This window comes from Hyposmocoma kahamanoa, unplaced genomic scaffold (genome assembly GCF_003589595.1).
Source record: "Hyposmocoma kahamanoa isolate Upper Pololo Valley unplaced genomic scaffold, ASM358959v1 138, whole genome shotgun sequence".
Classification (NCBI taxonomy): domain Eukaryota; kingdom Metazoa; phylum Arthropoda; class Insecta; order Lepidoptera; family Cosmopterigidae; genus Hyposmocoma; species Hyposmocoma kahamanoa.
In genome coordinates, this window is record NW_020653492.1 from 7,043,886 (window position 1) to 7,068,857 (window position 24,972).

General features: G+C 38.6%; 1 protein-coding gene across 1 annotated transcript in view; it reads left to right on the top strand.

Annotated features, from left to right (window-relative positions):
- LOC113240414 (collagen alpha chain CG42342) overlaps positions 1-24,972 on the top strand; it is a 206,728-nt gene that overhangs the window by 172,519 nt on the left and 9,237 nt on the right. Inside the window, exons 2-15 of the mRNA XM_026477704.1 lie at positions 15,089-15,159; positions 15,486-15,521; positions 15,758-15,793; positions 16,446-16,481; positions 16,579-16,650; positions 16,939-17,091; positions 17,297-17,350; positions 17,714-17,893; positions 18,073-18,178; positions 20,012-20,100; positions 20,202-20,336; positions 20,497-20,523; positions 20,600-20,647; positions 21,104-21,208. Coding sequence (XP_026333489.1) covers positions 15,089-15,159; positions 15,486-15,521; positions 15,758-15,793; positions 16,446-16,481; positions 16,579-16,650; positions 16,939-17,091; positions 17,297-17,350; positions 17,714-17,893; positions 18,073-18,178; positions 20,012-20,100; positions 20,202-20,336; positions 20,497-20,523; positions 20,600-20,647; positions 21,104-21,208 — 1,148 coding nt within the window. The remainder of the gene's footprint in view (positions 1-15,088; positions 15,160-15,485; positions 15,522-15,757; positions 15,794-16,445; positions 16,482-16,578; positions 16,651-16,938; positions 17,092-17,296; positions 17,351-17,713; positions 17,894-18,072; positions 18,179-20,011; positions 20,101-20,201; positions 20,337-20,496; positions 20,524-20,599; positions 20,648-21,103; positions 21,209-24,972) is intronic.

A 24,972-nucleotide genomic window follows, 5' to 3' on the forward strand; every position in this document is an offset into this window, starting at 1 on the left:
ATTCATCGACCGTGACTTGTTAGCGGAAACAAATAATAGCAATTAAAGATTGATATTTTCTAAGTCCACTAATCATCAGTTTGGGCCCACGGTGTTTTCAGGGCGGTCCACCACGAGCGTAGATAATAAGCGGGAATGGGGTGAAACAGCACACCCTTATCGGTTATTGGAAGAACGTGTGTAGAGTAGGACTTCATTGTCATGCAAACAACAAATTTTGTAGCTGTCATTCAATTGTGTCGACGTTATGAATGTCTATTCTGTGCCATTCTAAATAAATAAAAAGATAAATGTGTAATAAATAACATTTTTCACAGCGTCAAATAATAATACTAATAATAATAATAACGCACACCCTCTTAGCCCCTCACTAGAGTAATCTTCTATAGCGGGTGTCATGGACACATACATAGACATCCATAAATTAAACAATAACTCACGAGAGAAATAAATAAGATAAGATAGGCCATAAAATATTTCTCCCGGTTCGGGAATCGAACCCTTGGCCTCTGCGTGGCAGATCAGCATGGTAACCGTTCGGCCACAGAGGCGGTAATAAAATACTACTTTGAGCACTTTAATTTTGGAATATTTTTAATTTAGTGACAAAATTATCGTCTACGCAAACAAAGTCGCGGGAATAAACTGATATGCGAATTATGTTTATATCGATGGCATCATAATATTGCTTTTTATTTTGCAAATCTGGCGCTTTTTGTCTCAAATAGTTCTTCGAAATGATGTTGCCTGTTTGTGGGACCGAGCACGAGCGATGTTTAAATCACTGCAAACTTTAAATGTTAGATTTATTTACTTTTTATTATTTTTTATGTTTCATTAATTTTATGACATTGATTTATTAGACAATAAGTTAAAATACACAGGTAAGGTACAATCAAAGCTTAAATACTAGAAAGTAAAACTAGGATTATATAAAGTAAAATAAAAGTATATAAACCATATAAACTAAAAAAAGTTGTTTATATAAAAATATGATAGTTATTTACGTGCGACTTTACAAGGAGGATATATTTATTTTTGAATTATAGCACAGACAAAAATAAAAAGAAACATGACATCATATTTATTAGAATAAAATGTGACACACTCAACATGCTGTGTTGTAAACAAAATATTTTTGTAATCCATTATTTCACTCAGTGAAAACAATATTGGTCCTAAACATGAAATCAACATTATTGTTCAACATACGGGTGTTTTTGTGTTTCTCGCTTCGATGCTATTTTGGCTGGTTGTTATGTTGATGTTTATCAGCGTCAATGAAACGAACGCTCGGTCGGCGACTGGGGAAACCCGCTGCCTCCGCGACAACCTTACTGACCCGTGTGTCGTGCGACTGTGACGGTAATACGCTGTGACTAAAAATACATACTAGTAGAGGAAACGAAAAGGGCCCCACGTCAATAAATATAACAATAACAGGAAACAAAGAATGAGGATATTAGAACTAACAAAAACTCACAAGCTTGCCTGATAAATAGCTAAACTGCACTTCTACAAAGTATTTGTACTTTTAACGAAAAAAGCCATCAAATTATTTATTTTTTATAACGCACACACTCAACATAGCCCCGCACTAGGGAAACCCTGTGTCGCGGGTGCCATGGACACACACATAGACAACCACAAGTTACACCCAAAATCATGAGAGAAATAAATGTAGGTCATACAAATATTTCTCACGGCCCGGGAATCGAACCTGGGACCTCTGCGTGGCAGTCTGGCATGGTAACCGTTCGGCCACGGAGGCAGTTTTCAAATAAAAACAAATAACGCTTTTGTAATTACTAGTCGGACATTCGGATATTTTTTACCTTAAGTTCCCCTTTTCCCGTTCAGGGTACCAATGTACGAAAGCGATTTCTTAGAATATTTATAAATAAGACGTATACTTATTTAATGTGTTATCAAACCCGAGTTTTTTATATTCTACATTCGTCATCGAATAACTTCGATTATCTTGTAACATAAAAAATGTGCCGACCGTTTGTCTCTTAAAGTTACAAGATTACAAAGCCACAAAGCTTTGTAGACCAGTGGGCCTACCATAACCTTTCCAAAAACAATCTTATTACAATGTAAGCTTAAAGTAAGCTTATTATAATATTACTCATATTCGTACCATGACGAACCTGTCAACCAAGTAATGTATTATTGCTAAAGTGATTGAAAGAACAAATGATTTCTCAATATCATCTATTCCTTACTAAAAATAGGAAAGAAATAACGCTGTATGAACTACATAAGGCCATTTCTTTCTTTGTTGATGTTCCGAATCATCTTATCGTAGTATAATATTTAAATGTTATTTACATTCAGAGAATTTTAACTGTTAAAAAAAGAAAAGTATGTAATAATAAAATCTTATAAAATTACGTTGTTTTCAATTATTTTTCCGCATTTTCATGAAGAAAAATAAATAAAAAAGCTGAGTCTTGATAGTTACTTTAGTTAGTGACGTTGTGAATTCGGAATGATAGTCTAGTGTCAACTATTAGTGTCGCCAAGGTATATAGATGTCTCTGTTATAATTTTACGAAATAAACATCGCGTATTTTGATTTAACGAGAAATTATTTCCTATGTACCATTAAATAAAAAAATAAACAAAATATTGAAAAGATTTATGTAAATAAATTAGTTCAACATACCTTTTAATCATTACAAATTAATACTTAGATAATAAATTCGAAAATAATATAGTTTCCACCGCGTCCGAGTAACTATTTTAAGATTGCTAAATTTCACATAAGAACAACATTACTTTGATGTTAAAGTCGCGTCATAGTACGAACTGAGTGAATTAATAGTCACAAAGCTGCCAATAAAACAAATTTACTTTTAACATTATAATAAGCTTACTTTAAGCGCGTCTTGGTACGAAAAGGCATGTTAAGGTTAAAGTAATAAATGTAAATGTTTTAAGAGGTTGTGGTAGGTCCCCAGTCCTACTTCCATCATTGCTATTTTTTCCTTTTCTGGGTGTAACTTTTATTTTATTTTTTTATTTTATTTTACTTATTAGGTTCATCAACAGTTGTTATATCAAATAACATGTCACACAATTTGTTATTAGCATTATGCCAAGATGCACAACTAGTTACAGATGAAACTCAACCTGCATTTAGCATTGACCTGAGAAATGTCTTTTCAATATAGGTACGAAGGTAAGTTTGGAGTCTAGTATAATACGTAAGTCCTTGATTGATTCTACTGAGTCTAGGCAAGTACCATTCACACGGTAATGGTAAACAAATTGTTTTATGTTACCAGTGAAAGACATCTGAAAGCACGTACTTGTATTCAACTCCATACCATTCTTTTTACATCAGCAATATATTGTCTATGTCCATTTGAAGGGCTTCGGAGTCAGCAACACATTTTATTTCTCTGAGAATCTTTAGATCGTCGGCGTAGAGAAAGGGTGTTGAGTTACTCAGTACCATAGGTATATCTTCCGATTTAACTGCCTCCGTGACCGAACGGTTGCCTTGCCGGACTGCCACGCAGAGGTCCCAGGTTCGATTCCCGGGCCGAGATAAATATTTGTATGGCCTACATTTATTATCTCTCGTGAGTTTGGGTGTAATTTGTGCTTGTCTATGTGTGTGTCCATGGCACCCGCGACGCAGGGTTTCCCTAGTGCGAGGCTATGTTGAGTGTGAGCGTTATTATTATTATTATTACCATCATTATCGTCATCGTCATCGTCGTCGTCGTCGTCGTCGTCGTCGTTAAAGAGCCCGATTTGTAACCATTTACCACAACATAAATAGAACGATCGCTTAAGTATGACTGGCACCAACTGAGCATTGGACCTGCGATACCGTATGAGTAGATGAGAAATCAGTAGTTCGTGGAGAACCCTATCAAACGCTTTACTGATATCCGTGTAGATAACGTCAACCTAGTAGCATCCACGGACTCGAAACAGCTTCTCCACAAAGGTTGCTAGATTAGTAGTGGTAGATCTCGAGCGCATGAATCCGTGCTGATAGTCGGTAGAAATATTTTTGAAAAAATTCTGTAGTATGGGAGAGATTAAGACTTCCAGAGTTTTTGCGAATGTAACTTACGATTTTATTGTTATTGCTTTTGTAAATGGGACAACCTTTGCAGACTTCCATTGTACAGGAAAGATATTAGTTTTTAGTGACGAGTAATATAATAATAATATTTAGTGAATAATCAAAAGTGGAGTTACTAGATAGGAAGCGCATTCTCAAATGAAAAATGGTGGAATATCGTCTGGCCCTGGCTTTAGTTGCATCTAAAGTATTGAGATACCTTAGGAGTGCACTGTTATCCAGTTCGATCGTAGTTAGCGAATCGTTATTGAAACTAAGCTGATTAGTCTTTTGAAGTGATTTGTTGCTATCGTCTACTGCGTGCACTGATGCAAAAAAAGATGCAAACGTATCAGTGATTGCTACTCCATCAGATACATTACTATTTGTGTTGTTGTCTTACATTGAAGTTGGGTAAGTGCTCTTCCCACTCCTCTTATCCCTCTTGTTTTTTAAATGAGTCCAAAAATATTTGGGATTATTTTTAATATTATTTTCAATATGAATAATATAAGAGCTATAACAAGAAACAGCTAATTTTTCACATCTTTTGCTCAATGGCTTTAGACTCAGATCATCTAAAGGGTTTTTGTATTTTAAATTTTTATTGAATTCATATTCAATTCTTTTTTGTGAAATTATTTCACTAGTTTGTTATAATTATTAATACAAAGATCGAACACTCAGAAAAAATTCCTTCGATCCGGCCGGATTCGAACCGACGTTATCTAGCTTACCGTGTCAGACGCTATACCAACTAAGCCACGGAATAAACCAGCGGACCTCACGAATTTTTCTATGTGCTTGCGTCGTATCTTTGTATTTGGTTTTTTCAACGACTTTTTAGTCGTACCGCCATCTATGAGAAATCTATGAAAGTTTTTCACTCAGTTAGATATCTTTACAATTACCAGCCCTGGCGAGAGATGTCGGTTTTTGTATTTCCTAAATCGTAATCGTGGTCTTTTTTTTTTCTTTTAAGCGCTTGATTAAGTTACGAGAAAACCACGCCGGATACTTTTTACTGTTCGGTACGTGAAATGAAACGAATTTCTCAATAATTTTGTACAATTCCACATAGAAAATTTTCACCATGGCATCAACACAATTGCTGTTTGCCAACCGTTCGATCCAGTCAATTTCACTTAAATTTGTCTTTATTGAGTTAAAATCCGACTTATAATGATTATATCGTTGTTGGCTGGGATTTACATCTAACGTGTCATTGCCAGCGTGTGGTGAGAGACTAATTTCAATTGGCGGATGGTACGGGTCCAATTTGAGAGGAGATTAAAATCTCCGAATATATAATATACTAAATCAACACTACTTTGACTCATAACATTATTACAGTTGTCTAGAAAATTTTCCAACAGTACTCTGTTCAAAGGAGGTGCAAGTATACTGCACGTAGCGCTATTTGTTTAACGATATTAGATATTTTTATATCAATTATTACCCACAAGTCCTCGGAATTGCTTTCCCAGAATGTAATTCTGGATGAGTTGTATTTTTTTAAAACAGCAACAATGACTCCTCCACCATCTTTTTTCTTTGACGAAACAGAGTCACTCCTTTCTCTTCTACAAACAGCGTATCTATTATCAAATTATTCTGTATTTATTACACTATCATTGAGCCAAGTTTCAGTTAAGACAATTACCTCAAAATCACAACAATGTACATTTGAATAAAATTCGTTTGTTTTAGTACGCATGCCTCTTACATTTTGGTAGTATATTTTGAACATCGAGAATTTAGGTATTGAAAAAAAACATGCATAAGTGAACAAAGGTTGTGAATGGTAAACAAAAACTATTCATCGACTATTATTTGATTTTAATCAAATCAACAATCACTCACAAGAATCACTTTGTAGTCGGCATCATCATCTTTGCACACGAACACTCTACCGTTGTGAACCCATACGTACTTATAGTTTAACGCTTTAGCACGATGCCTGGTTGCAGCATAAAGGGCCTTATTAGTTGGCGACAGATATAAATTGGTGTTTTGTTCTTTGTGATTCCAATGTGAGTGGAGTTTATTTATTTATTTACAAGGAAATTCTTGCGGACTTACAGATTAATCAACACGCTCAGCAAGATATTGGATTACAATATTAATTATAAAATGATAATAATGATAATAATAATAATAAGAATAATAAAAGAAACAAACACCGAATAATATACAAAAATAAGAAACAAATTTTAAAATGTAAAGAAATAATTAACAACAATTTGAATAGTTTGTCTAAATAGCTCTACAATAACATAAATTCACAAAATTTACAATAGCGGCTATGAGTTGCGACCAACTATCCGCGAACACATCAACAGCTTGGTCAAGAGCGAGGAAGTCATTCAATAAGACAACCGCTCTAGTAGTCGGTGTATTGAAAGCCTGTATAATGCGCGTGTGTTGAAACCCTGTATAATGCGCGTTTTGTTTGGCATCGCAAAAAGGTTGCGTGCGCGCCGTCCTAAGCGACCTACCGTGCTAGTGTAACGATCTGGTACAAATAGACCCAGTCTTTCTAAAACGGAAGGATTATCTACACTGTGTCGTAAGAGCAGGCAGTAATGTGTAAGCAACATAATCTTCCGCCTCAATTCAAGGGATTCCAGACCAACCATCCCAGTAACAAACAGCGAGGGAAAAAGAAATGGGTAATAGCCGTACCGCTTTTTATAAAGATACCGTTTAAACTTGCGTTCTTCTCTTTCGATCAGTAGGGTATATTTAATCTCTCGAGGATCCCATACGAAAACATTATACTCAAGCTTGGATCGAACGTACGCGTTGTACAGCAAGACAGCAACCTTTAGGTCATGGAATTGAGACGCTGTTCTTATTATGAAACCCAGCACCCTGCTAGCAGATTAACAGATATTCACTATGTGGTCACGCATGCTTAATCTGGTATCCAATGTTAATCCTAGGTCTTGAATTGTACTAACACGGACGAGTGGAATACCTGAGAGGTGATAATTAGCGCGAACCGGATCACTGGATCGAGTGAAAGAGATGGTTTTACACTTCAGTGTATTGAGTGGTAACTTGTTAGTTGCGCTCCACTGTGTTACAGCGGTGATCACCCGTTAAAGTGACTTGCGGTCAGTAGCTTGATCTATAGGGTGCATTACTTTAAGGTCGTCTGCAAACAATAGAGAATGTGCATCCCCAATACATGTCCTGAGGTCGTATAACATAATTTTAAAAATCGTTGGGCCCAGGTTACTTCCCTCACGCCGCGCGCCGGAGCGAGCAAAGAAATCCCTAGACTGAGAATCAGATATTTGCACAAATTGTCTGTGGTCTTTAAGATAATCGGCGAAAAAAGATAGTAGGCTTAGAGCGAAACCCACAGTCGCAAATTTTCTGAGCAACACAGCGTTATCTATGAGGTCAAAGACCTTTTTGAAATCAAAGTATATCGCATCCACTTGGCGGTGTGAATCCATGTGTCTCAGAACGTAATAAAAAACAAATATGATTAGTTGCTATGGATCGCGCGCTACGAAAACCATGTTACGCGGCATCTAAATAATTATTAATTTGTTTAATGAGACAGCCGGTTGTTACACTTTCAAGAAGTTTGCCAAAAACAGATAGAATGGCGATTGGCCTATGATTCAATACCTCCGTCGAGTTTATATCCTTGGGTATCGGGGTCATTGGGCTTATCGTTGGGATTACTTTTGTAATATTTTTTAGATGAAGCTAACAGATCATCCCGGAGTTTTGGAACTTTGGCGAGATAGTTTATGCTAAGTCTCTTTGAGGATTTGATGAACACCATGATAGTAAGTATTGGATCTCGATGAAGAGCATTGCTAACTGGCTAGGTATCAAACGACCATTTTCATTAAGGGCACACATTAAATCTTCAAGGTCTAAGTTTTTAGGTCAGGTCACCGTTTCTCGAAACTTACCAGTCTAGCATTACTAGCGCCTGAAATATTGTTTTGTGTGCATTTTTTGAAGCCACGATAGTGAAATATTTGTTACAAGCGAACTTTGTAAACTTCATTAGGAGTAAAGAGTTAACTAGTGGTTGCTAGAGAATGTCAACAAAACATTTTCAATCCACCAAAGTGTTATGTGCTACATATGCTTGGGACCAATTAACCGTGTCTTCTCTGTAAAGGACCATGGTATAGTCTTCGGCTCATTTTTCATGACCGTTTTTGGAGAGCAGGTTTTGTAATCCGCAATGTCAAAACATTTTGCCTACGTATGCACTAGTTCTAGAAAAGGTCCAAAGAGCATACCTAAGATTTATGAATACAAAAAGGTGTGAGTAATACCCGTTTCTATATCTGATGAAATATTTACTTATTTGTTGAAAGATACACCATCATCAACTTAACACAAAACAATCTTAAAAATAATACACATACGTTCAATAAGGTGCCAAGTCTCTACAGGTGTATACAGCACTAAAAATATTGAGTTAATCGATTAATTTATTGGGGACCCTTGGATATAATTCTCTTAAGGTGAGGCGGAACATATGTTGCTCAGTTAGCGTCTATGTTTCTGCACCGTAGGTGAGGATGCGCAAGACACATTGGTTATAGAACTTGGTCTGCAGGTACTGTGGGAGTTATAGACGTTCTCTAGGTTACCAAAAGCAGCCCACCCCACGCCTTTCAATCTTAACCTGAACCTTTTGGTCAAACGAGAAACGATGTCCAAGATATATATAACCGCTGACAACCTGTACGGTCTCATTACCTACAATTATGTTAGGTACGTCTAGGATGTGGTCTATTGTTGAGTACCCGCTCCGGAAGCCAGCTAGTTCGACACGTTGAGAGTGGTAATCAGTTTGTGACACAAGATCTTTGAGAACAGTTTGTAGACCTGGGAAAAGGCTTACGTGACAGTAATTGGACTGATTTGTTTTATCGACCTTTTTGTGAAGAATCGTGATCAAGGCGTTCTTCTACGAACCCGGTGTAAAGTCCTAGGAAAGAACACTGGTGAAAGGTGTTACAAGAACAGTGAGGGCGCGTTCTCTCCCAGCTTGCAACATCTCAACGTGCACCCCACGTGCATCCGCTCAGATGCTTTATTGCGTTTCATTTTACATAATGCATGTGTTGGAGGAGGATTTTCTTTATTAAATTCTAAACTTCAAATGTTATATATCTAATATTTAATTCCAGTTGAAAAATATCTAATTATTAAATAAAAGGGATATACTTTAAATAAATTTACTTTATCGATTCCTAAACGCTTACTATGTGAAGCTAATTGCGAAGAAATATAATTTATCTACAGATGGAAGGAATATTGTAAATACAAACAAACAAAGCACAGGTTAAATCGTATTTATTGGGCACATAAGCCCAGGAAGTCAAACCTATCAGTTTTAACGCTCTAAAATAAGTATAATATTCACATTAGAATAAGCACATACCATGTAAGGCATAGCAACAATTTATTACACATTTGTAAGGAAATTGCAGGGTACTGACCCTGAATTTCGATGGAACTATATATACACAAATTCGCAAAGAAATGCAACGACAATAAAAGAGAAATAGTGATTGCTTAACTTACTTGTTGCTCAGCAACCGGACTCAATAAATCAAAATACAAATAAATACAAATACAAAAATCATTTATTTCTCCACAAAGTTACAAAGTTTATGTCTATTAACTATAAGGCACTTAAAGAAAAATCACATTTGTGGGAGACTGGAGCCTAAACTAGGTCAAACCTGTATAATAGGTCTCCAGGGATCAATTAAAATAACACGTACAAGCCCTTTCATAGAGTACAAATCCACTCCTGTGGTTGGTTTATCCAATCAGAAAACGAGATCGCTTTGCAGTGTGGCGCCACTGGTTTTATAACATAGTTTTATTTCCATTAAAAACAGTTACGATATGATTCCGTGTATGTATTATAGACCTATATAAATATCTATAGATTTAAGTAATATTTTTAAACGTGACTTAAGCCAAACCTGTGTGGGGCCGGTTCCAGCTCCTTGGAACCATAGAAATTTCTCGTGAAACTCCTCAATGATCCATAGTAGTTGGTCACGGTCCATCACAATTTTACTGGCACTGTCCGTGAGTTAATTAATTTCCTTTTTATTTTTGTTCCATTTTCTTCTAAAACTTTTTGGGCCCCTATTGTCCTGGATGGTTTTGGCAAGAGTTTGGGTATTATAAAGGTGGTGAAGAGGAAGGGAAGCCCACCAGCCGTAATCAGTGAGGCACAGCACCGACAGGACCAAACTTCCTGCTGCGTCCGGCCATACCGACGACGCTGCTGTACCTGTCACGACTGCATTACTCCACGAAGTCTGAGGAGATAGTGGAGTACATCAGACATAAAGCCAAATATACCCTGAGAGTCGATTGGTTGGAGTCCGGCCACAACGTAAATTTTAATTCGTTTGCAGTGAGAGTGCCGCTCGAACATCTATGATCTATCATCTATCATCTATCGACCTTTATGAATCTTGATGAGATTAGTTAGAAATAGTCTTCTATTGTATTGTGTGTATGTTTTTCCTTAAGATATATATTATATGAGTGTTTTATTGTATTTTCATGTATATTAGATTATCGAGTTCTTAGGTTTTCGCGATTGTTACACATAGGAAATGAAACTATTTTTCCGGATTTAAATCGCGTATATTTGTTTTTTCAAACAAACCGACGTTTCGGGCCCTTTACAGGTCCCATGGTCGACTCAACCGTGACCATGACCATAATATACGCGATTTAAGTCCGGAAAAATAGTTTCATTTCCTATATATTAGATTAGTCTATAAGGTATGTATTTATGGGTCTTTGTAACCTGAATGCAAATAAATAATAAAAAAGAATACATTATAAGCTCTTGTGTCAGAATGGATTTCCTTTTTGGTAGCCTTGTTTAGGTTGCCCAAAACTAAGATGGCACAACGATCGATGGAGCGCTCTATGCTGGGAATTATATGCTGTAGTGGATCGGGTACCAAACGTCGAAATTTGACAAAAAAACGAAGGTCAGTGACGTCGATAATCATCGAACTATCTTGAACTAGTGTCCCTATTACTCACCCGATGGATAGGATTTCTCAGGCGTCTCTGGTTGTCTCGGACTCTGGGTATAGCCTCGCTGTGGTTATGTGGTTAGCTAGTAGGGATAGATTCGTTTGTCTGCCCCGGTAATGTGGGGCCGGGGCATCTGTCTCCCGTACAAATCTACGGTATTAGTTAGGGAGTCATCTCGGGAATCTCGGTCTCGGAAATTTCGAGAGTTTTTACAATTTTCTGGCACTTTCGAGACTCGAGACTGACATTTTCAGTCGGGAATAACGAGACTTAAGCCACTTAAGCACATTCATTAATTTAAAAAATTAACACGCAAGCCAATTAATTAAAAAATATTAAAAATCTACTAAATAATATATATTTTTATTCTGGTAATATGGACGTGGCAACATTGTAGTGGCAACATTGTTGAATGGAGCTTAGTATTTGTGGAGATTGAAGAACGGTAGTAATATAATTTTTATTTAAAAAAGGAATCAACTTCACAATCGGTTACCGGAAAGTGCGCGAAACTGTATTCATCCCCTAGTTTTCCACCCTTAGAGGTGGAATATTTTCTTCAAATTTAAGTGGGACCAACCTAAACAGTTTTATTTATCAGTCGATGATTATTAGCTACAAGCACAACTACAAGTCTAGTATTTTTATTAGGGAAAGGGATTTACTAGTGCTTATAATGTTTACACTGGTGACTAGTCGCTAGTGAACTGGCCACGTTATACGTTCGCGAAGAAGGGTCCGGAATGTTGCGACTCATCGATCAGTGCAGTGAACAAAATTATAGTGAGAATTTAATCTCAAACTTTTAATTTGCTTAATGTAATAAATAAATCTTAAGGGTTTGATTATGACGAAGACTTGTGGATCGTTCGATGGCAGTACAATGGTTTCGGTAAAAAATAACTAAAACTACACTTTTTATTGATACCCGAAAGTTTTGACATTTTAGAACTTTCTAAACATAAAAGTTATTTTAAACGTTACGTTTAAAATTTTAAACGTTTAGTGTCTTTTAATTTTAAATGCGCTAGACTTTTCGATACAAGCGCTTTCCATGTTAGCGAAGTCGAATTTCATGAAGCGACTTATTTTAGATATTGTTTCACACACGTTGTCTTTCCAAACATCTTTATCTAACACGTAGTCTACAATTTTGTAATATGACTTTTTAATTAAAATACTTTTAATGTAAGATTTGAACTTAGGAAATGGTAATCTCAATATAATGCTCTGGAATCTTATTGTAAAAACGTATAGTGTTCCCCATAAAAGAATCGTTTATCTTAGTTAAACGAAATCGTGTTACTATGAGTTTGAAATTAGTTCTAAGGTTAATATTATGAATATCTTGTTTCTTAACGAAATTATGTATATTTTTACGGGCATACAAAATATTTGAGTAAATGTATTGTGATGTCACAGTCATGATAAAAGTTTTCTCCTTAAACTTTTCTCTGAGAGAACTCCGAGAACTTAAACGGTACACAGAATGAATCGCTCGTTTTTGCAACACAAATATGGTTTGTATATCTGCCGCTTTACCCCACATGAGAATCCCGTAGGACATTACACTATGGAAGTAACTAAAGTAAACTAGTCTAGCAGTAGCAACATCGGTAAGCTCACGTTTGACGTCACGATTCGACGGTCTGCGGAAGCAGCAGACCTTAATCTGCTGGCAAAGGAAGATATATGTGGAAACCATTGGAGTTTATCTGAGGTCACTCCCAAAAAGACAGCTTTATTAACAAGATCTAACCTTTCTCCATTTATTTCTATGATTTCTACAATTTTACATTAGGTAATTCAAATTTAACACACTGTTTACACACTATTATTATGATATTGCAGTATGAGCTTATTACATAACCATCCGGACAGCAGAGCTGCGACTAACTGCACACGATATAGCTGAAATAAGCCCTCTTTAAAACAAAACAGACCTTTTGCAAATAGAGAAACATAACAAAGGTGTCCTTAAGCCGATGTCGGCCGTCGAGCTGCGCTCAGCCAAGAGCTGGAAAAGTGATACAGAGTGCTCTCAACGAAACTGAGACACTCGCGCGACACGCTCAACCGGCCCTCACTCATAAACCCGCCACTTGTTAGTTGCTATATGCCGGCTATTCAACTAAAAGCTTAATTTTTAAAAACCAATGAAGAATATATTCGTCTGTCAAGGAAACGTGAAGGCTTCAAACCAGCCACACGTACGTATTCTCAAAATACCTAGATGTCCACTTCTAAACTGACACTGATATCAAATGCAGGTGGAGGCTATTGCATAATAATCTGTGAATCACGGGCTCAATTTTAAAAATGAAGACCCAAAAAATGTAAATTGCTTGTAATTTATTAGAAATATTGCCTTAATGGTCGGGCCCTAATACCCTAAATGGGTATTATTTTCAATTTTGTGATGGCTGCAACCATGGGTCATTATTTTAATTATTATTTGATACGATTATCGGACGTATGCGCCTACCGCTGCGGCTGTTGCGGTTTTTCTTTTTGTGTGTAGTGATCTTTTGTCTTTATCTGCAATCCCTTCTTTCGTAAAAAGTATTATTATTTGAAAAATGGAGCCGATTATAGACTACTGAAATTGTATTTACTCGAGGCTGCAGCTGACCTCCTGACTTGACCTTAACTTGAGGACGTTTAAAAATTTGTTTCCAATTAAATAACGAACGTTCCTCTGTAGCGTCTCTGCTCTCTTTTAATAAACGCACTGTGCGCCCACCCAGTACCGCGCCATCACTCGCAGTGCATTTCTCAAACACCCAATTTGCGATTCGTTTATTACCTTCATTACTTACCACTCTCCCCGCGCGATTTCCGTCGCACGTAAATCCTTCTTACAGGGCGCGACACGATTATTAACCGATTTCAACCGAAGGAGAAAGTTCACAATCTGTATTACAAAAAGATGCAGCATTATCAGTCTTAATTCCGATTCAATGGATCTAAAATTTATCCTTAAAATTGTTCCACAAATACGTATGTAGTAAATTATTATATATAAAGGGTTAGCGTTCAATGTGAAAAACAATATCTTTTCTTGCTTAATATGGAGCGTGAGTGCTATGGCATCACTTCGGATTCGGAGTAGGTACGCTGCTTCAGTTCTCTGTTTATTTTCTAAAGTCTAATACGCAAAAGCACCGCCTTGTTATTTGAATTATCTTCTTCTTCTTGTCCAGTCAATGCTAAAAACCAGTAAAACATCAAACTGGTGTTAAATTTTTTTGGCCCAGTAAGCTACCACTGGCTTATTTATATTAATAAAAATGTTCATAATCAACGTTTTCGATTTCGTTTGACGAAGGTAGAGTGCACTTTGTCAATCCGACGAACGTGAGATCGAGCTTTTATCAGACGGTTGATCAGGTACTTTGTCACCGGCAGAGCTGCCGAGCAACGCTGAGTGGAAGGCCGTCATACCAACGTCTACACGTGTACCCAATATGGCTATCCTCAGTTTATGGCTGACCTACAGATTACAAAGCGATCGAAAATCTTTTGCTGCGAGAGTCGAGTCGCTGTTCGGTTCTACATTGTTATTGTTGGTGTTGTTTACTGAACCCGTCAGCTCGTTGTCTCCTACATATGTTAATGGAAACGAGTCGATTAAAGGGTTGCGCGGAATTCCCGGGTGTGATAAGACGACGCCGCTTCCGCAGCGCGACGGCGCGACTGTTGCCGTGTCTGACACGCGAAGCCTTAAGTTATTGGCAGCCCCTGTCTTTCCAAAGGGAAATCCCACACAGAAAATACTTGCTCTTTTTAAACAATACTTGATTCTTGGGATATGAATAAATTTCAATCATTTTAGAATAAAAGAGAGACATAGCGCTGATAATAATATTAAGCCGTTACTACATCTTTTTGACATACTTTACTTACGATACATGTGTCGTATGTCTGTTGCAGGGCCGCCGGGTCCGCCGGGCAAGCGAGGCAAGAAGGGCAAGAAGGGAGACTCGGGCGAGCCCGGACCACCGGTAAGATGCGGCTTTAATTAGTGTTTATAAATTGATTGTAGAAGATATTACTGTGGTCTCCGTAGCGCAATACAGGGACGCACTCAACCATACACGAGTGTTCCCGTGACCCGTGTTCCTGGTGATCCAACTTTGCTTTTCCGTCCTTTAGTGACCATTGCGAATTTTTGTTTACTAGATAATTATGCAAAATCATGTTCAGTGCGTAAGATGATAATGAAACATAATAACTTTGTTATCATAAGAGTAGCCAAACTCCACTCAGCGCTAACCGATCACCATCGAATCCAATGCTTTGTTTTATGTTTGGTTCCTTTTATTTGCAGGGTTTAACGGGCGCCTCTGGGAAAAATGGATTTCCGGTACTTATTAATGCTCAATATTTTAGTCTATCTTCCACTTTCACTTGTCTTACCTATTCCCTTGTTCTAGTTCCATTTCAAAGTTTTCAATTTACATACTATCAAGATAAATATAAGGTCGTGGTGCCTTTTATATCCTCGGCGTCTTTCCCTTCAATTCCCGTCCCGTCTACTGTAGTCTACGAGGACGTTCATGAATAACTCGATGGTGTACTATAACGGGTGTGACGTTTCAGGGGAGCAAGGGCGAGAAGGGCGAACGAGGTTTCATGGTAAGAGGCTCTAGTAGCAGCCCCCACTCATCTTTAATGCCCTGTTGTTGTAGTTAGTCTAACTCGTCCAACTTATGGAATCCTTCGTAATTTGATTCATGTGTGCTTGTTAACACACCCACTGCCTCCACGTTGAAGTCGTTGCTAACCCGTGCGTTCCCTCGCCACAGCATACCGCTCTCTTCCCGCACGTTTCCTTATTACTTTCACACTGATACTTAAGAAAGATCTTAGCGAGAGTTCGCCTAATATTATGAACAGAACTATATATTTCATGTTTTCATCTATATGTTATTAAAAATTTGATTTCGTAAAATTAAAAAAAGAAAAACACCGTAGTTCTATTCTAATTTATTTTTATCTAATGAAATATTTTATCCCCAACGAATAAAGTGCTAGTTAATCTGACACAGTTGCATTATTGTCGTGTGACCCCTCAGTGTCGTCTCTTGTCGACTTTAAGGTCCTTTAACCGTATGGTTCTTTACGCATCTGTGTGTCTACTATATTAGAACGGACTGACGTACTTACCTAATTGGACTCTTTTCATTTTTACTTACTTTAAGAATGTACTTAAAAATAACTTAATTTTTTGACTGTAAAATTCAAACTGACAGTGATATATTAAATCATGTTTTCTTTTATTTTCCAGGGACCAATTGGGTTAGATGGACCGAAAGGTGACCCAGTAAGTGGATTATATTTTATTACACCGACAGTGTGATGACAGGTGGATAGATACCTTTATTTGTAATGCATTCACTTGTGTGTCTGTGTATGCGCAGGGCCGACCTGGCGACAAAGGCCAGAAGGGTGAGCACGGCAGCCCCGGTTTTGACGTATTCTCTGCCGTCAAGGTACGATCACCATCATATCTGTATTCACTTATACTTAAGTTTTACTATTGTGGCCAATTTAGTATAAAGATTTGAAATAGTGGACTTGTAATTTAGTAGGTTCGTTATCACTCATTCACCTCAAATATCTGAAATACCTGGTCCACAAAAGCAAAGTACGAAAGACGTGCAGTGTAGACACGCAGTCACTAATCTTGAACCAGATTGGCGTATATTTATTTGTAATGAATATATGAAACTTGAAAAACAATTTAGTGTGACGTACGTGATGTGTTGCGGTGGTTACAGGGAGTGAAAAGATCAGTGGACAACTTTAAAATCAGTCCATACAACACCGCCGAGATCATAGCAGTCAAGGTACCCCTCACCCCCGTTCGGGGAACTGCTTTTGATGGATATTGTACTTTTTGTTTTGGAAATTTTACCACCTCGATTCTAAAAGCTTCATCGTAATTATTTTGCGCTTTTTAGTGAATTGCAGCCCGGTGGGCCATTTTATTTGCCGCAACACCGCCAACTCGCTAAGGTTTCCGACCTAATGTAGGTACAGCGTGAAATCTTAAAGCAAATGCAATGGCGGTACTGCGTCTGATGTGTGCTTAGTGTAGAGTATAGTAGCGGTGACCGAGCTTGTGTGTGTGTGTAGGGCCTGCAGGCGGCCGGACACAACATCTCCGCCAACACCGTCATCCAACTCAAGGTCAGTCACGCTCGCCCGTGATCTTGTCTCCCACCCTTCCTTTGCCTTCATCTAGCATCGCTTTGTCTATATTAGCTTCTCTGCCTTTACTGATACTTGTCATTTAATTGATACGGAATTGTACGTTTATACGCTTATACGTTTTATGTACTGTACTTATGCAATATTTTGAAATGTGTTCTTATAAGACGGGAAACAAATAAACAACAGATATACCAAACATAAGTGGCTGCTATCTTTTATTAATTTTAGATCTAATTTCACTTATAGACGATACTTGTAACACCTTTGCGGACTAACATGAACTAGCACGATTTGGTGAAATCCTGTGTAACGTTATGAGGACTGTATGTGCGTACACAGGGCGAACCGGGAGAGCCGGGCCCGCCTGGACCACCAGGTTCTCCGGGCGTTGAAGGGCTGCCGGGTCACGACGGCCGTCCTGGTCCCCCGGGTCCACCAGGACCCGCCGGTACCGCTGGACCTATCGGTCCGCCGGGACCCATAGGTCCACCTGGCCCCCCCGGACCTCTTGGACACAAGGTACTACTTATACTGTCAACTGCATATATTTGATCAAAATCATTGTTTTCTGATATAAATGCGCCAAGTACCTACAACGACGTTGCAATTGTGCTCCATTTACTGAACTCGATTCATAATACTGGAACCTTTTTATCTAAACGATAAAAACTGATCGGTCGAATACTTCACGGTTTCAGGGTGACAGGGGCGACAAAGGCGAGCGTGGCTTCACAACGACGCTGAAGGGCGACGCTTTCCCCACCGGCATCATCGAGGGACCACCCGGACCGCCCGGCCCGCCCGGTGAGTGTGCTAGCACTTCGTTTTCATCCATAGAGCGGTGTCACTAATTCACTGTTTGGTACTTTTGACTACTAGCACCACTAATAGCAAACCGAAGCTTACATTAACGACGTCGAGTGGTCCATTTATCACTAAGTTGACGGTTAAAAAGAGTGCGTGTTTGCTATTAATAGTTATTCACAATTACAAACACACGGTCAAAACATAATTCAATTTTTCGTTTCGTGTGCCGAGCGTGATATGCGACCGCTCGTCGACGCGGAATAGCCGAAAAACAGAGATCTCGTGACGCTTTCGCATCGTTAGGTTATCGCTAAGCATAAGCGTAGACTCGGTCGTAGCGAATACGATCGCAGCGGGTAGCACAATATAGCACAACAGAAGGCGACACGGGCAGCGGTGGGAGCACGAGGCGTGTAGTAGCGAAGAGGCCGAGGCGCAGCCGCTTCGTTGAGTGACGTTCGTGTGTTGAAGGCGCGGCGGGCGCGCGCGGCGAGCGCGGCGACGCGGGCGCGCCCGGCCCCGCCGGCCCCGCGGGCGACAAGGGCGCGCGCGGCAAGCGCGGCAAGCGGGTACGACGCACGGCATCGCATGGCACGACCGACGCGACTCTCGTCTTTGTCCTTCGTGTAACCTCGCTCCGCCTCTCGCTCTCGCCGGCCAGTCTCGCGCTCTTCTCGATTCGTTCCCTTCTGCCATCTCAGTCTGCCGCCTGTCGCACGCTGCACGCCGCACGTCGCCTTGCTCGCTTGATCCGCGTCAGTGATTGGTACGAGTGACGACTGTTCGAGTCGCGGAAAGACAATATTTTGTTCATTTGAGCGTTCGTCATTTTCCCGGTGCGAAGAATACCTTCTAACTTCTGACTAAAAGTTTACTTTGTGGAACGCGAAATGAAAGTTAATAACTGGGACGACGACGACCGCAATAATAATCCTACTGTAGTATTTTGTGAATCGCGTAACTCTGGCACAGTAGTAGCTTTAAGCAAAAAGCGAGCAGCAAACGCTTCTGCACCGCAGCGCGGCCCTGCGCGTGCGCCGCACCACTAACGTTCGCCGTCATCGCGGCGTGGGTAAGTTGACTTCAGATTTACAAATATCCTTTATCACTTCCAAGATCACATTCGCTCGTTTAGCCAAGTTTTTGCGAACTATTGCGCAATGTTTAATTTATTCGGAACTTTCCTTACAATTCGCGTACTATTCACAATTGATTGTTAGGAAATTTGATTTTCAATGTACAAAATGACACGTGGCGAAACTTGCTAAAAGCATGTTGGTCACGCCCGTGATACGATTTGGTAGCCGTTACTTAATTCAGCAAGCATCTCGCGGCAATGCTACTCTAATAAGACCGTTGTTAGTTCAAAATACGTCAGTCTTTATTACAGTCTCCGTTACATTCTTACTCCGTCATGTTTCCTTCTAAATGTTTGCTTCCATTTTTGGAATCGTGCTTCAAAATTATGGGGACACGAAAGAAAATTAAGTCAGATGTTCTAAAAACACTTGGATAGTGTACACCTCAAGTACCTACTTAGTAATCGTTTGACGTAAATTCGTCCCGTCACATATTTTTATAAGTTCACCCAACAAAACTACTTGCTTGGCTTTTCACATATTTCCTTCCGTGGAAAAATGCGTTTATTTTTTCATTTCTGTTTTTGTGTCATATCAGTGTATATGGTAGTCAACAGGCGAGCGTGTAGCATACAGACGGACGTAACGAAACTGTAGAGACTTCTGGTGGAACCTTAAAAAACAATGCTATGAGTTAATGAAATACCATTGATTATGACATCAATGTAATGTGTTACACTCTACGTTTCAGGCAAACTAGGCGAGATGGGTCCACGCGGCCCACCCGGCCTAGACGGGCTCAACGGTGAATCGGGTGTGCAGGGCCCCCCCGGCAAACCAGTAAGTTTCTGACTTCTGGAAGGCAGTATTTTAATAGTTTTAGTAAATACTAACCAAAGTAAAACCAAGCGGTTTTTACTATTTTTGACTTCTAATTACAGGGAGAAATGGGCCCCAAGGGAGAGAAGGGTGACTATGGAGATATGGGTTCGCCAGGCATGTTGGGCGCGCCAGGACTGCCGGGCCCGCCCGGGTACCCCGGCCTCAAAGGGGAAAAGGGTGACAAAGGCGATTCGGTGAGACAGCATTTATTTTCACACTTAAGGATAAATATTATTATTTTGTCAATCCACTTTTGAATGAACCTAAATATATCTGTCACCGGAATGAGTTAACTAACATGCCGCTGTAACGTTTGTTCTGGCGGTGCGCGCGCGTGACGGCGGCTGCTGCCAGAAGTACCGGAAGCTCAGGCGGCGTCAGGTAACTATCAACTCCTCGCTGTAGCTCGCCTCGCGCACGATTTGTAGTGAACTGTTAATCTTTATACCCACTGTTGAACTTGCAGGGCGACGGCCCGGGGTACGAGCTCTACGGACATGAAATTGTGAGTATATTTCGTCTAGAACGTACGCATCACTCAAAGCTAAAATTACCTGCTCGCTCAATTATACTCGCATTCGCATGTGTCAGCCACCGAAAAAGCTCTTAATACGTTCAAGTATGTCAATATTATCTTCAAGGCACTACAGGAAAATTAAATGATCCATTTTTGAACACTTTCAGGTTGAGGTATGTTTTGAGTAAATCACTGACGGTAACAATCGGCAGTAGGTACGCATACCAGAATATTGAGTACACGTACCAGTCGTTGTTAAAATCTTTATAAAAGTACACCATATTATTTATGTATTCGATGATTACCTACTTACAAGTAATAGGTAACTCATCGGTTATAAATAATTATTCATTGTAATGGTGTTTTCCTGGAAAGTTGGCAATGAGCAAATGTCTCGTATACCTTCATGAGCCGTGAAGTGTAAATACTGTGGTGTGTGCGTAGATGATGGGTCCCCCGGGCGCGCCGGGTCCCGCGGGCGTGCCGGGCGTCGCGGGTCCACCCGGCATCAAGGGCGACAAAGGCGAACCAGGCACACGCGGCAAACCGGTAACTACATCTTTATTCCAACGCGTTGTTCCTTCTCTTCACTACACATATTACATCATTCATGTTTAGAGCCTTTGTACCTACACTGTTGATAGTTACACTTTTGACCAAACCACGGGAAGGTTTCGATCACCGAATTCCTTCAATTTAAAGAGTTTTAAAAGACCATTTCAAAAGTGTGTAACATAAATGTGCCAAATATTTTGATTTAAATATAATAATGATGAATAATAGTAGATTGTACAACAAGTGCATAAAATGTGCCATTTGACTCGTGACACGTATACCCACTCGATCCACAGGCGAGGGTGGTTAGTTAAGTCAAGGATAAAATGGGTCTTATGAACGAGTTATATGTATGTACACTCTGTTTTTTACTTCGATTGCGAGTAAATTAAACAGCAATATTACAAATAAAAGTTTATTTAATTAAAATTGAAAGTTAAATTAGAACAACGTAGATACATATATTAAATGCGATGGTTTTTCCTGGCATATTCACTGTATTAGTTTTTTTATAACATCAAGTGACGGGACGAACACGTCATGCGCCTGATGGTAAGCTACACGCCTGTTTATGGCAATTACAGCGCCACTCAGAGCTTTAAATTGCAAAGATCTGAGGGGACACGTCACCCTGAGACATAAGTTGACAAATCCCGTGTGCCTGTGATTTCACCAGCACCCTTACCTTTTAAAAAACCGGAACGCAGTACTGCTAACATTACTGCTTGGCGTCAGAAATAGGTATGGTGGCAGTACTTCCCTGGACGAACTCCTTCACAAGGAGCTCTACTGCTACTAAAAGTTTGTATTTGTGATGAAATTTCTTGGCCAATATAAAGAAGGATGCGCGTTAATATAAAGAAGGACGGCCACATCCCGTGTATTTTGTGACCCAGTATTTGTGACGACGTGCATTAAAGAGACCTATCAATACTTGTGACTCATTACATTATCAAAGCATCAAAAAGCCAATTGAGTAACAGCCTGTAGAAGCTGGGGCTATAAAGTTGACATAGGTTATTTTTCGCTTTCGCTTCAGTAGCTCGAGTGTAAGTTTTTCATCATGGCAAACGTAACGAACGCGTTTGCGTTAAAATCGTAATTAGTATGGGAAAATGAACAGCGCCTCTGGCGGTACGTATTGGCAACAATAAACGCTAGTGTATTTGTCAAAATGAGTAACGCGCTCGATCCGTATTTTACGTATCGAGCGCGTTACTCACTTTGAACCGCGTTTTTTGTGTTTTTGCGAGTGTAACTTATGAATTTGACATTTCTGCGAGTATTCGAACGGAATCACTGTAGTAAAGTATCTCACTTGTTGTTTGGGTGGTGAAATCGAGGTTTAATCATACGTTTACATGATTTTTCTGTGATAAACTGTATTTCGTGTTTAAAGACTTTATAAAATTGTGTCAAAATTATGGCAGGCCGTTATTTTTATAATCACTCCACACCTTCAAAGAACATTACAAAAAACCTTTTACAAAAAATTTTCATAAAAAGGTTACAAAAAAGTTATAATATGAATAAATATTGAACTTACCTTTTTCCATTTTTCCGTGGTTTTGGCATGACCAGTGGCGTCGGCATTTAATAAGGTTCCTTATTTTAAGACGTAATTGTCTTGATTCGACCGCGGGCGTTTTTTGAAGGTTTGGTTATATCACCATAACTGATACCAAGATTTAAGTACACATTTTTTGTTACACTTACGTTGTATTTGTCTCACATTTTACACAAAAGAAACTACAAAGAACTTACGTTTCCATAAAATTCACGAGCATCTCAAATTGGCTCGGACTAGTTTTCATGATGAAAATAACAAACTAGAATGAAAATTTTATAAAATAACGCACCAATTCCCAAGTTTTAAAACTTGTGTTGATTAACACTCGGCAACAATGGTAGGCACTCATATTTGATGCCTCTTTTACTCTTGTAGAAGAAAATGAAACAACACTATGTTCATTCGTCGTTCATTCGAACAAATATTATCCGTCCAAATTATGAATAATATTCACGATGACCGGTGCCCCTAATGCAAAACTACGTTTTAAATAAATCGTATAATTGTCATCCCGAAACTCAAGTGCCAACCTACAGAAGAAAAAAATACTTTCATAGCAGTGAGCACACGCAACGTTCGGTGAAGTGACACTTGAAAAGATACACTCGCATAACATGAAAAAACTTCTCGCTAATAGTTAACTCACCTAACGCGCTCGAAGCGTATTCGAATTTTTTGGTAAAACTTACACTAGTGCTTCAGATCTTTATTCGTAGTAACAGAAAACAACAAATTTTCAGTTTGTTCCCATAAATATTATAGAACTTGCTAAATATTCCCAAATCTGTCAAACTCTGCTAAATTTAATACAACGTTGACATGTTCTGCCGCAATGAAAATGAATAAAAATTAAATCTGCCGAAAAGGCAGAAATCTGCCACAAATGGTCACCCTGTTGTGAATCCCAATATGACATTGACATGGCAATGACAATGGCAAGTGGTCTCTTGTCGAAACGTTCTGACTTTCTCTCATTTATAATTATTGTCTAAACATTTTTGTCGCAGTGTGTTTTATTTTTTACTTTATGTCATTAACTTTTAATTGGTTATTTGATTAGGTATCATAAAGCTTTAATGTTTTATGTGTGTACGATAAAATAACCAGTACTTTAGGTACGTAAACATTCATTTATGCTTAAAATTAAACGTACGTACAAGAACGTTACATAATCTATGGTCGAACTGAATCAATTGCGTTGTGTTCTTGCATTTATTCTAAAATATATTCCTTCACAAATTCTTTTTTCCCAACTTCTCAAAATATACAAAAATATATTGATAACTAGGCGTAAACTAAAACGTAAAATAATACTAGCAAAATTCATCAACGGCTCTTCGTTAATTTTATAATCATTGAGTCAGCTTTCGCCATCCTTGTTTGCTTAAATTTCGGCGGCAATATCTGCTCAAGGACTATTTGTGAGTGTAATTTTCTCTTCACTTGACGACATTATTTAATGTGAATTGTAAAACAATATCGAGTTCTTAGGTTTTCGCGATTGTTACACATAGAAAATGAAACTATTTTTTAATAATTAAACGAACTTACCTAAAGTGAAGTTCTATCATAATTATACGAAGCGCCTCGTCCTCGAGATTAGTAATTGAAGATTATGTAGTACTTGTAGTAACGCATAGGTACCACCACTCTGCACATAGTTAGGAGTTTTTGTTATATAAAAAAAATAGATATGTTAAGGGTACACTTTCACAGCAGCGCCATCTTAGTTCGTTATTTTTCATATAGTTTAGAGCCCTGCATTGATGTATATTTTCAGAATGATTAGTAATGCGAGCGGTTCGCTTAGGGCGGGAGGGAATTAGTTACTAATCTCTTCGGACGAGGCGCTTCGTATAATTATGATAGAACTTCACTTTAGGCAAGTTCGTTTAATCATTAATTATACTCGCGCCTCGTCCTCGAGATTAGTAATTGAAGATTATGTAGTACTTGTAGACTTTGAGAGTATGACAAGACTAAAATATCATCAATGATAACAGAGGAATAAGTACAAGATAATATATTTGCATGAAACATTTTTATATTGTACGTACAACTTACCAAGCAAATCGAATGTAATATGTATATTTGCTGTTATAATATGTATATTCGCTGCTGTGAAAGTGTACCCTCAACACATCTATATATATATATATATATATATATATATATATATATATATATA